General features: G+C 39.2%; 2 protein-coding genes across 15 annotated transcripts in view; one reads left to right on the top strand and one right to left on the bottom strand.

Annotated features, from left to right (window-relative positions):
* Positions 1-7,671, top strand: part of epb41l2 (erythrocyte membrane protein band 4.1 like 2) — a 96,472-nt gene extending 88,801 nt beyond the window's left edge. For 12 of the 13 annotated variants that reach the window (XM_048208218.1, XM_048208207.1, XM_048208213.1 and 9 more), the window contains 3 exons: positions 815-895; positions 1,313-1,424; positions 6,631-7,671. In XM_048208218.1, the coding sequence (XP_048064175.1) occupies positions 815-895; positions 1,313-1,417 (186 nt within the window). In that variant the 3' untranslated portion in view covers positions 1,418-1,424; positions 6,631-7,671. The remainder of the gene's footprint in view (positions 1-814; positions 896-1,312; positions 1,425-6,630) is intronic. The other variant, XM_048208209.1, reaches the window with a different exon arrangement.
* Positions 7,672-9,516: 1,845 nt separating this feature from the next.
* Positions 9,517-13,040, bottom strand: LOC125279025 (small leucine-rich protein 1-like). Of its 2 annotated transcripts, none has more exons than XM_048208491.1 (2): positions 12,798-13,040; positions 9,517-10,000 (listed from the first exon to the last, which is right to left on the bottom strand). In XM_048208491.1, the coding sequence occupies exons 1-2, from the start codon at positions 12,919-12,921 to the stop codon at positions 9,900-9,902; spliced, it is 225 nt and encodes a 74-aa protein (XP_048064448.1). In that variant the 5' UTR covers positions 12,922-13,040; the 3' UTR covers positions 9,517-9,899. The 2 variants fall into 2 exon arrangements, with proteins under 2 accessions (XP_048064448.1, XP_048064447.1); XM_048208490.1 differs by having other exon boundaries at positions 9,517-10,003; positions 12,798-13,020.
* Positions 13,041-13,149: the final 109 nt, after the last annotated feature.

The following is a 13,149-nucleotide window of genomic DNA, read 5'->3' as shown; positions in this document are numbered from 1 at the left end:
ATTGCAAAATATGCATCTATTGACAAATATTCATTATTCATAATGAAAGTGTATAGAGATTGACTCGATTACTCGCAGTGCTTCATGGGAGTGGGTGGAGCTAACAAGATCTTTTTCTTGTTTTGATTCTCATTGGTGGAATGTTCTGTAGAGCATCATGGGTAATGTAGTTTTTCACCAGGAATTCTTTTGTTAAACATGATTATTTTAAAACTAAGTTGACGTAATGCGGGCCGACGGCTTCAACTGAAGCAAATACCATCACAGCAGGGCTGTCTTTAAGATAAAAATATAGTTTGATCGTTAAATTAATTTCCTTATGGAGAAAATGGAGTTTTTACTTTAGGAACTGACCGTTGAACTCTATAGATGCAGAACTGACAGACCTCAATCTTCATTTTCAGGTTTCAATCTTCAGTTTAATCTAGGACCAGTGTTTGAAGACAACAAATCAAAATTCACACTAAAAAAATGGGTGTAGGATTTACTTAGAAACAATTTTCACTCAGAAATTTCTAGTAAATTCCACAAATAATTTCAATTTTTTCAATTTTCAATTTTAAAGCAACAACTGAAATAGTGTTTTGTTTTGATAAACGTACTCCAATAATCTGTTTTAATTGCAACTTGGGAAACTTTTTACAGCATACTTTAGTTCACATTCCTGATTCTCTGATACTACTACTTTAACTTAATCCAGTCATGTTCTGTCCTACATCATTTCCTACTGAACATTGTGTTTGACTCAGAGATTGATGACACTACTCAACTCAGATGTGTCACATGACGTCTGTGTCTCTTTAATGATTGACAGACACTAAAGGGCGGGCTGTCAGAAACTCGCATTGAGAAGCGCATCGTCATCACGGGAGACTCTGACATTGATCACGATCAGGTGAGATACCACACACACACACACACACACACACACACACACACACACACACACACACACTCACTGGTTCAATCTGATGAGTGTCAGTTGTAAAGTTGAGAGTCACACGTGATCCTCAGACGCAGCACGACAGGTGCTCATTATAGCAGGTGTTTGTCTGTCGCGTGACGCACTCAGTTCTCTGATCGGATCGGGAACATGCACACAGGTTACCATAGCGATAAGACATTTGCCATCCTCATAGACGGAGTGATGGTCGTTGCAGGTCCAGCACTGCAGTTGTTCGTGTGCATGTGTGTTTCCCCACCATCTGTGTGTATTCAGTTGAGTTTTCATTCTTGTTGAGTTGGTTATTTTTTCCCTTAAATCTTTTGTTTGGTTTGTGTTTGTTTTGTTTGTGTTGATGGTCACTGTCAGGCGTTGGCCCAGGCTATAAAGGAGGCCAAAGAGCAGCACCCTGACATGTCCGTCACTCGCGTGGTCGTCCACAAAGAGACGGAGCTCGCCGAGGATGAAGACTGAAGGACAGGTAAGCACATGGCAACCCACCATGGCAACGAGCGCGCACTCTTGACGACCGGCTCCTCCTGCTCCTCCTCCTCCTGCGCCCGGAGCCTCTCGTTTCTCCCCTTTTGTCTGTGCTTGTTCTTTTTCTTGTTCTTTTCGTTTGTCTCTTTCTTTTCTCTGTCCTGGATCTGCCAGCTGCTCCGTGTTTCTCATGTTCAAGCAGAGAATCACACTCACGACTTCATTTGTGAACACCTGCATTTATGTTTCAATATTACTATAAAATTATTGCATTATTTTAGAGGTTCCTCATATGACTCATATGAATTTACGATCTCAACATGAAAAATCAAGTAGTATTTTATATATCTATATTAAGGCTGTCAATAGATTAAAATTTTAAAATTGTGATTAATCGCACACTTATCGTGAAATTAAGCATACACCATTTATCTGGTTTAACGTTTTGTCATCATTTTCTTAGCCTGGGTGCCAGCCCGAACCCCGCCCACAACATTTTTTGGACGGGAAGTTCGGTCTGGACTCGATCCATTGTGGAGTAATTATGCTCAGCTCCCAGAAGGCAGAGCCAATCAAATTGCCAGGGTGGGCTTTAATCGATGATGGACAGGCTATCTGCGGTTACGTAACCACCCACGTCATCAAAGAGCGCTTGGGGAGTTTGATTGACAAGCGATCTAACCAATCAGAACGCCGCATCCGCCATTTTGTCCGACAAAGCAGTCAGGAGTTAGAAGATTAACATCGGTGGAGTTAAACTTGAAAAATTGTGCATATTGACGTCTTTCCGCGTTTGAAACAACATTCATTCTCATGTTCATTCATGTTTATTTGATGCTATAAATGGACTAGTAGGAAGAGATGATCGGTTCACGAGCCTCTTGAGCTGAGGCGCTACAGCAATCTGTCACGGTCATGGTCACAACACATTAAAGAGCCACAAAACGGTTTTTATTGTTTGAATTTTTTTAATAACTACACAGTTTGAAAGCTGGGACTTTGTTTAATATCATAAGTAACCTGCTCTGTCTCGTCTGTCGATGTGTTGTCAGTTTCCTCTTTGCTCCGCGATGTATTTTCCACTCTGTGTGGCGTGACAGCGCCACGGCTTGTCGGACAAAGCAACAGTAACTAAGGGGGGCGAGTCTTTGCGAAAGGTCAATTAACGTTAGTTTACAACAATGATGGCTGTTGAAGAACTGAGATGTGTTACTTAGATTCCGCCATCGCATCCGTTATAGAAGATATCGACAGCGCATTAATTTTTAAAAAGGAACAGAGGAGCGCGATCAAGGCATTTGTCGATGGGAAAGATGTCTTTGCCGTCCTTCCTACGGGATTCGGCAAAAGTCTGATTTATCAGCTGGCCCCGATGGTCGCTAAGAAGAGTTCTGTTGACAACTATGCGTCGCTCAACATACGTCACTTACTCTGTAGCTCTGATTGGTTGTAGGTCTATCCAATTGAGGTCTTTCCTGGATCGGTTGAAATACGCCCCCATAATCAAAGCCCAATGGAGCAGTATCAGACTCATATTCTGACTAGAATTGAGTATGACCACGTCAGGCTATCATTTTCTATATCAACAAAGTAAACCATCAGATTAAAAGGTGATTCTCACAAAACTGCTTTTTTCAAGGTGTCTTTTCAAAAAAGGACACTTGGAGACTCCAAAAGGACACCAAATAACTAAATATGAGTCTGGAAAAGCATTTCAAAGTGTGAAACCAAGAGTCCGGTGATGTCTATGGGTCCTGTGATTGCTTGCAAGGGATTTACGATTAAATATGAGCTTTTACACTTTTACATTTGCTTTAAGTTAAACTGTCCCAATTCTTATGCTCACATTAGACAGAGGGATGAAACTCTAAAGTGATGTACTTCTTAGTTGGTAAAATATTGAGTTGAAACAGCCAAAAATAAAATGTGACATTCTGTAATTCTGCCTCATATTAATCTTTTAATCATATTTATAGATGTCTTGACACCACAGCTAACAGAGCAATTTTGTCTTTACTGTTCCAATACTTATGGAGGATGCTGTTTTTATGCACACCAAAGCACCCATTAAAAAAACATTACAGAACAAAACTTTCAAGATTTCAGTGTATAGTACAGTATATGTACAGTAACAGCAAAGAGCTGTTTTTAAGTTGCAATACCGAAAAGAACCACTTGGAGACGCCAAAAAATCCTAAACCAACCACTTTGGCCTGACTGCATATACTGCATTACACGGATCCATTCAGAATTACTAAAACACATGCAAATGACAAATCCAGACATTATCCTGAATGTGCGTGGAAACAGTGTGAATGTGCCGAAAGATGTCAGTGTGTGATCAGCACATACACAGTGTGTTTGTATATCAGTATAACAGACTTTTGCGTGTTTACGACTCCTGTACGTCACTAATATCAGGCTGTTTACGTCATTATGTTTCCATCCACCTATTTTATGCACATTTTGGGATATCGCACTGGATGAAAACACCAAGATGCACATAAATTCTAAAAATGCACATAAAAAACATTTGTGCTTGAGGCGGATCATTTTTTTATCCAATAAGATGCTGCGCAGAAACACATTTACCGAATAAATCAAAACCTCATGTGACTTTGCCTCAGCAGAGGCTGTGATTGGATAACCGGACTAACCAGTGGACCAATTGCATCGCCGCTTCTTAAATGTTGGTTTGGTCGTTCTGAAATAACTGTGCCTTTAGAATGATTTAGTTAATTTCCTCCAGAAGCGTCTCACACGATTGTGTTCCCAAACACCAGCATCCAAACACAAGATCACATGACAGCGTTTATTGTGTTTCGTCGGATGCTCTGAGACAAACTCATTTATGATGGAGGAGAAAAGAGCCCGATTGACGAAACTTACATGCTTATTGCTGATATTTTGTGACAATTTCCCAGGAAGTGACGATTATGTTCCAATTTTGCACACAAGTTCAATTCGCAGCTTTGAATGGAAACTAGGGCTGTAACGGTACACGTATTCATACCGAACCGTTTCGGTACAGGGCTTTTGGTTCGGTGCACGTGTGTACCAATGCATTACATTGCAACATTGTAGCCTAACCACCAATAATCGCAATACGCTCTGTGTTTTGTTACTTTCGATAAGAAACAAAGTGTCATCCTTCAAATTCTGTCCACGAAATCACGAAATTTAAACAGAAAATGCCGTTTTGACGCTCTTTGATGCGGCATGACCGATCACCGGCATCGCAAGCGTGCGTGAATGTGATCATCTCTTCCTCTTTAATACTAGTTACAGAATAAACATGAATGAACATCTGAAGGTATGTTGAAAGATACAGTACAACTTACTGAAACGGTCATATCTCTTGTAATCGCTCAGTGTTTCAACGGCGGAAACACATCAATGAAAGCTTGAACTCTTTCTCTTAATATGTGCACTGTATTAGCCTATATAATCATTATATTTTACTTAACCTGTTAGTGATGTCCTGAATAGGCTATTTAATGTATGTTTATATAAATCTGTCATGAAAATGACAGCCACTGTGTAGAAACGTTTATATTTCAACAACGATTTGGAGTAAAAACATTTAGAAGTTAATGCAAAAACTGCCTTAGGTGCAGCTTACATGTTTGCATACTCTTTATTTGAGTGTTGATTATTTTATCTAAAAATAAAAAGCAATTGAATTTAGGCTAATAGGGCGTTCACACCAGACGCGACTTGTTAATAAATTTGCGCGTAGTTTGATGCTTGAACATTTTGAGTTTACTCGCTTCATTCGCACGTGAAATTCGCTTCACAACAGACGCAAATCTGCGTCATGAGAGGGGCTTCTGCCAGGCGGCTCGTCTCGTTTCTGCACACTTCCTCTAAATAAACACATCAACTCGTCAGCAGGAAAGTAGTTGTAAAATATGGCGAATAAGCTCAATTTGTCAGCTTTAGCTAGCTTGTAGTCTCAATATGTGTATATATAGCTCAAATTGCGATTTTCCGACCTCCTCGCTCACTCTCTTCCAAGCCAGATCCTTTTTATTCCTATAAAGTACAAAGATGTATTGTACAGCGACAATGATTTTGTACTCCATTTTTTTCGGATTTCTGCCTCCGCTCGCTACGTCGTAATCACGTCACTACTACAGCAAGCTCCTGATTGGTTAATGCAGCGCGAAAATTCGGATTTTTCAACTCGGGCGATTTGCGCGAATCACGTGTTACACGCATAAAAAGCCCGAAATGCTCAATTCATGCCGCCTCATTCGCGTGAATCGTGCCGCAGGATATCTATTCGCATCTTTGCATTGACTTAACATGTAAATCACTCACGCTTAACGCTTCGTTCCCGTTTGGTGTGAACGCACCATAATAGTTTGGGCTCAGTTGTTAAACTTTTAATATTATAGTACATAGTACATAGTTTATAGCATTAGCAGAGATAATTTTTTTATCCTTAAGAAACGTTGTTATAATTTAATTTAATATATTTAAAGACAAAAACACAATTTGTTCAGTAAACCACTGTTTAATAAAAAAAAAAGCAATTTTATGTTTAGTTTTCTCCCCACCTGCTGTACCGAAAACCGTACCGAACCATGAGTTTTGTGTGCCGTTACACTCCTAATGGAGACACAGTTAATGATTTGAAACAGTAGATTGGTTGGGTTTTGGTGAAGCTGTCGTATCCGTCATCAGTCCCAGGACCTCGATATTTAAGCTGATCCAGCTGAGGTCCAGCTGACCTCAGCCCTGAAGAGACGTGAACTTCTCTGAGCGATGAAAGCGCTTGCGATGGGCGGCTGTCGTCTGGCAGGGCTGATACGCTTCCCTCTGCATGTCGACAGTGTTGTTCTGGGATCAGAAATATCACAGCGCTGCCACTGCTCAGAGATTACACACGTCTCGCTCAGGACAAAATATCCAAATCTCCCGCACAGCTGACTGTCCTCGATACGGCCGTCCAGCCTGCGTCACAACAGGCCTTTCAGTGTCCCTTCATTAGAAAGTGATAAAGATATTAAGTGAAATCTCTGATTTTTGAGAAACCACAGAAAGTAGTGCTTGAAAGTGAGACTGTAGGTACTGTACTGTACAGTTTAATTGAAATGTAATCTGTGTTCCTCAAAGATTCAGCTGACGCGACGCAGTGTAATGAATGTGTATGGTATTATCCTGACCGTATAATAACTGTTTGCTTTTGTCTCCTTCCACAGAGCTGAAGTCCAGCACGTTCCTCCAGGGGTCAGAGTTCATCCGGAGCAGGATGTGTGGAGGAGAGAAGAGCCGCTCTGATCCTGTACAGAAACATCTTCATCTTCTATCATTCAGAACCACTTAGCTAACATTTGTAGCATTTTATTTTTTTAGTGTTCGTTTTATCTCTTTCCCTCAAAAGATCGTCTTTTCCATTTATGAAGACTAGACTTCTGTTATTTTTATTGTCGATTAGTAATTCACATTCCTAGTCTGGATTTGGAGGAGAGTCAAGTTGTGTTGGAGTACTGTGTAATAATAATAATAATAATAATAATACGAGGAGCGTGAGCATATGAAGGGGATACTGAAGCTTTTAGGGGGTGGGGTGGTGAAGGGGGCGGGGCTAAAGATTCAATGGTTTTCATGATGTGTTTTATAAGGGACCAGCACAGGACAGTGGCACTGTGTGATTTGTCATTGGTGGACGGCAGTGCCAATCATTCCTCTATGCAGTCAAACAAACAAACCGAGGGGACGCAAACATTCCGCCGAGGGGAGGAGCAACGCCTTCTACCTCTCTGAGCAACAAGACGAAACCTTAAAAACTCCAGAAAACATGAAACCTAGGCAGCTCTTTGGAAAGTTTTGGATTTCCAGCCCTTTCCTGGCACCAATATTCAAATATATATTTGTAGAAACCTGTTGTTTTTTTTTTTATTTTCTTTGTTTTAAATCTGATGATTTGGAGGAAGTCGGCCTGTTTGCCCTTTTAAATCTTTTTAATCTCTTTCCGATACTTTTGATGAAATGATCAAACGCGACCGAACTGCCAGCGCTGATGTCGAGCGAGGCCTGTGCGCTCCCTGCTCTCTCTCTCTCTCTCTCTCTCTCTCTCTCAGCTCCCGTCTGCCTCATGGACCCTGTGTATAGCAGTTCTGCGTAGAATTGACCCTCTCGTTCTTTTTTTAAGCAGCTTTGAATGATCTGTCATGTTTTTATGCCCCACCCAACCCATTGTGTAACACTCTTCAAATTAAAGTTTGTTTATTCTCTAATAATCCTGCTCTGTCTCGTTCAGCTTCTGTGATTGCTTTATGTTTGTTAGTTGGGTTTATTGCACCCAGGGTCTGAAATTTTAGCTGCAGCTATGGATTGGCCTAATCTTTTTTCTGTAAATAAAACTGGCACTAGTGAGTTTTTACGGAGCCCCGCACACGACATGCAAGAAAAAAAAAAAAAAAAAGATTTATTAATCGAGAAAACAAAATAGAAAATCAAAAAATCAAGTTTGACTCAGGCACCAAAAATGTAGGGTTTGTGCACTTGGTTTAGCAGTTTCCATAGACAGATTTCACCCTGTTTGACAAAGATATTCTAACCTTCACAACAGGGTACCATATTAATATTGTAAAGTTTGGTCACATGGTAAGCCGCGGGCACTAGACTTTGAGCGTGCAAAATTTCTTCGGACACTGCAACAGTTAAAACATTCAAAATGTAAAAAATGTACAATCTACTCGACTGTACTGCAAAAATATCGTTCTTTTAATTCAGCCAAGAGGTCACGCCATGACGTATCGATCTTCTACTGGTCACATGTCTTCATGTGATGCACATTCGCAGCTCAGAGTTCACCAAATTTGAACGTTGGAACGCAGTGAAATGCCAAACTTTTCATTTCATTTGCGCTCTGATGCATTCGAAACAAAAAGTGTGACCGCAGTTTGAGATTGTCATGATTGTTTCCAGTTTTACGGCGCACCAGCAGAGGAATCTCACCTTGACCGTGAAGAGCAATCAGAAAGATCGCTGAATAAACAAGAATGATAGAAATGTTTGGAAGGATTTGTGAGATATTGTAGAGTCTTTTACTGTATTATCAACACAAGGGTAATAAAAGGGTTTTATTAACAAAAAGACTGACAAGAGTATCTGAAAAATACTAAATGATTATCATGAGTGGATTAAGAAGTCAGGTGACTGAGATTAAGTGTTGTTTCTCTGCATTAAATGAAGAACCTTATTCTGAATTCAACAATAAACTCAATGATTATTTGTCCTTAAAGGATTAGTTCACTTTCAAATAAAATCTTCCTGATAATTTATTCTCCTCCATGTCATCCAAGATGTTCATGTCTTTCTTTCTTCAGTGGAAAAGAAATGAAGGTTTTTGAGGAAAACATTCCAGGATTTTTCTCCATATAGTGGACTTCACTGGGGTTCAACGGGTTGAAGGTCCAAATGTCAGTTTCAGTGCAGCTTCAAAGAGCTCTACATGATCCCAGACGAGGAATAAGAGTCTTATCTAGAGAAACCATCGGACATTTTCGAAAAAAAAATACAACTGTATATGCTTTATAAACACAAATTATCAACTATAAAGCATATACATTTAAATTGTTTTTCGAAAATGGCCGATGGTTTCTCTAGATGAGACTCTTATTCCTCGTCTGGTATCGTTTAAAGCTCTTTGAAGCTGCACTGAAACTGACATTTGGACCTTCAACCCGTTGAACCCCAGTGAAGTCCACTATATGGAGAAAAATCCTGGAATGTTTTCCTCAAAAACCTTCATTTCTTTTCGAATGAAGAAAGACATGAACATCTTGGATGACATGAGGGTGAGTAAATTATCAGGAAGATTTTATTTAAAAGTGAACTAATCCTTTAACTTACATCAGCTATACCATATCTAATGCAAACTAAAAAACATCACAAACTGACAATGCACACTAAAGTCTCTGGGAAGAGGTTTGATGAAGTGATATTTACGCTCTGCTTGGTCACATGATGAATCCGGTGACGGTGACGTCTTCCACTGGTGCAGTGGGAAAAAGAAGCTTGATTCCATTTAAACAGCCTTGAGAAGGTTCTTGTCGGGAACAAGCAGAGGAAAGAAGCCCTGAAGGTGAATGCTTTAAAGTGTCTGTAGAAGATCCAGATGATCCCTGAGGAGATGATTCTGAAGTTGGTGCAGAAGGATGTGGAAAATGTGTGGGCACATGCTTGGTCATTGTTACTACTACAACTACAAAACAGAACCTTTTAATCCTTCCCGAGGAGGAATTTGCAAATTGGCGCCTTTCCGATCCAGCGCTGTGATTGGCTGTTGTCGTCAGAGGGTCCACAGTATGACACACCGCAGAAGATGTTGATCCAGGAACATGGATGTCTTGGAGTTGGCAAAATCATGGTGTCCGTCTCTCAGCACAGGTGGGACTGTGTGTGTGTGTGTGTGTGTGTGTGTGTGTGTGTGTGTGTGTGTGTGTGTGTGTGTGTGTGTGTTTCAAGTGCGGCTCCTGGTCTCTTTCCTGCGTCTGTAGCGCGGTCCGAAACTGAGCTGAGACGCTGTTTCCCGAGGGTCTGCGGCCATGGCCAACTCTTCCTCTGCTGGAAGACACAGTCAACACAGCAACATTAAAGGTCACCCAAAAATGAAAATCATGTCATTAATTACTCTCCCTCATGTCGTTCCACATCCGTAAGACCTTCATTCATCTTCAGAACACAAATTAAGATATTTTTGTGTCAGCATCACACGCATGCATCGTGCTGCTCACATGATCAGCGTCAGCCAATACTGAGCCGGCATTCTGAAGTGGAACCTGGAAGTGTGGATTATTTTAACGATGTCTTTAGTAACTGTTAGTTAATGACATGATTTTTATTTTTGGGTGAACTAACCCTTTAACTGTCTGAAGCAAACCCACTTCAGAAAAGACCTCCATGATAGACACCAGAAACTCTCACATCTTCTCATCTGCACTAGTTTGTATCTCTTTTATTAACCTTCGAAAACTAAACTGAAGTTGATGGTATTTCTTAAATCAGACTTAATCTTTGGAGAAACTGCCATTAGTTTGTCTGTAGTTACTCGAGCTTTACGCTTCAGACACACTTACATTGTCCTGCAGTCTGAGCTGGGCCGCATTAATGCACGGGCTTACCTGGGCTTAAGCCCAGGGCCCCGGGCTGGGGGAGGGCCCCGATGATGCTGGAAAATATTGTAATCGGATTTTATAATTCGTTGGCTGTCCCTTTAAAATTACGCTTTATCGACTTGCTTTGAATGCACGTGCGGGCGTTGCAAGTCCTGCTCGAGAAGTGTCAGTCAAACCCTCTCACTCAATGAACCCTGCAATCATCAGTCACAGTGGGCATTATTTAATGTCTTGTCTGAAATCCAATAAAATTCATCATTGTCTGTAGGCATTCAGTGATTGGCCTGTATCGAACTCACGTGACATACAGACGTTGAATTCTTAATAAGATAATTGCCGCCTATTCTAATGATGACATTAACTAATCTAATTGCTAATCTAATGCGACAACAATGTCTCGTAAATATGAAAGTGGTTCGCAAAAAAGAAAAACAGCACAAGATAAAGTAGAACGTCAGAACAGTTTGTTAAAAAAAATTCCGAAACTAACATCATATTTTAACGCAGGCCCAGGGAAAGATGAAGATGCAGATAATGGTGAAGGGGAAAGGGAATCACCACCATTTACAGGTAGGTTGTGATATACTAGCAGGCTAGCAGCAGTAGCTAGATATGATAGTCTATCAAAATAATTAACTCCTTTTAAACTTAACTTATTTGAGCTCCCAGTAGTTAGTTAGCCACCACTCTAGAGCTGTGGATTATAATAATTTTTATGTATTGCAATGTTGATGCGAACGACTCTGCATACATGTAATTAAATAGGCCTTATCATATTAACATGATGTTTTAAATAAAGCACTCTTGTTACATATATTAAAGTTGCGTATGGCTTCAGAAGCAAGCACTTAATTGCGCCTGATGTTCGTATCACTTCTTTAAAACAAGATATTTGGGCACATTTCGTTTTTTACTAAAAGAAAATGCATGAATGAGAAAATCATGTGGGACGTGCTTGATGTTAAAACTACTTTTTAATCGCAATAATAAGTCATGAAAAAGATCTCTGTACTCGTGTTGACTGACACACCCTAAGCGCGTGTGCAGAAAACCCTCACAGTCTGAGAGATCAGTTGATTGTCATTAATGTGATCAAAAAGCCATTGATCAAACAGCATCTCTAATGAATCACATCCAAACACTGAGGATATATATCTGTGCATCACACATTCACAAAAGGACGCATTACAAAATGTTACAAAATATTTCCATTTCAAATAAATGCTGTTCTTTTGAACTTTCTATTCATCAAAGAATCCTGAGAGATAAAATGTATCGTTTTTTTTTTGCAAAAATATGAACTGTTTTCAACATTGATAATAATCATAAATGTTTATTGAGCATCAAATCATCATATCAGAATGATTTCTGAAGGATCATGTGACACTGAAGACTGGAGTAATGATGCTGAAAATTCAGCTTTGATCACAGGAATAAATTATATTTTACTATATATTTACATAGAAAACAGCTGATTTACAATGAAATAATATTTTGTGATTTTTACTGTATTTTTAATCAAATAAATTCAGCTTTGATCACAGGAATAAATTATATTTTACTATATATTCACACAGAAAACAGCTGATTTACAATGAAATAATATTTTGTGATTTTTACTGTATTTTTAATCAAATAAATTCAGCTTTGATCACAGGAATAAATTATATTTTACTATATATTTACATAGAAAACAGCTACTTTACATTAAAATAATATTTTGTGATTTTTACTGTATTTTTAATCAAATAAATTCAGCTTTGATCACAGGAATAAATTATATTTTACTATATATTTACGTAGAAAACAGCTGTTTTACAATGAAATAATATTTTGTGATTTTTACTGTATTTTTAATCAAATAAATTCAGCTTTGATCACAGGAATAAATTATATTTTACTATATATTCACAAAGAAAACAGCTACTTTACATTGAAATAATATTTTGTGATTTTTACTGTATTTTTAATCAAATAAATTCAGCTTTGATCACAGGAATAAATTATATTTTACTATATATTTACATAGAAAACAGCTGATTTACAATGGAATAATGTGATTTTTACTGTATTTTTAATCAAATAAATTCAGCTTTGATCACAGGAATAAATTACACTTTACTATATATTCACAGCTGTTTTAAATTGTAATAATATTTCAGTGTTTTTACTGTATTTTTGATCAAATGAATGCAGCAGAAGAGACCGTTTTGACCCATGTTGGGTTCATCTGTTGCTCTTACTCTTGCGGATCCTCCAGCTGAGGTAAGCGATGAACAGCAGCAGGAGTGCCGTCACAGGTAAGAAGATCCCCGTCCACATATACCATCCCGGGACCTCGTTCAGGAACACTGTTGGAGAATACATCAGCTCCGTCCGACCGCGGCCCGTCTCTGGAGCCGGACTTTGAGGTAAAGCTGAAACCCGTGGTGATTTAGAGGGATTTACGGCTGCTGGTTAATGCTTCACTGACTGACCTCTGAACTCTGAGATCGGCTGCTTTTCTGTGTGTTTTTTATGTTGTTATCAGATATACAGATTACATCAGCAGAGAAGACAAACAGTTGCTGTCAGTGTAACAGTCTTCATTGACTT

Source organism: Megalobrama amblycephala, linkage group LG11 (genome assembly GCF_018812025.1).
Source record: "Megalobrama amblycephala isolate DHTTF-2021 linkage group LG11, ASM1881202v1, whole genome shotgun sequence".
NCBI classification, from domain to species: domain Eukaryota; kingdom Metazoa; phylum Chordata; class Actinopteri; order Cypriniformes; family Xenocyprididae; genus Megalobrama; species Megalobrama amblycephala.
This window is presented reverse-complemented; position numbering and strand designations above follow the sequence as displayed.

Coding starts and splice junctions, on each gene's coding strand:
- LOC125279025 (XM_048208490.1), bottom strand. CDS start 12,921: ATGTATTCTCCAACAGTGTTCCTGAACGAGGTCCCGGGATGGTATATG. Junction 10,004..12,797: donor CAGCTGGAGGATCCGCAAGA/GTAAGAGCAACA, acceptor TGTGTCTTCCAG/CAGAGGAAGAGTTGGCCATG.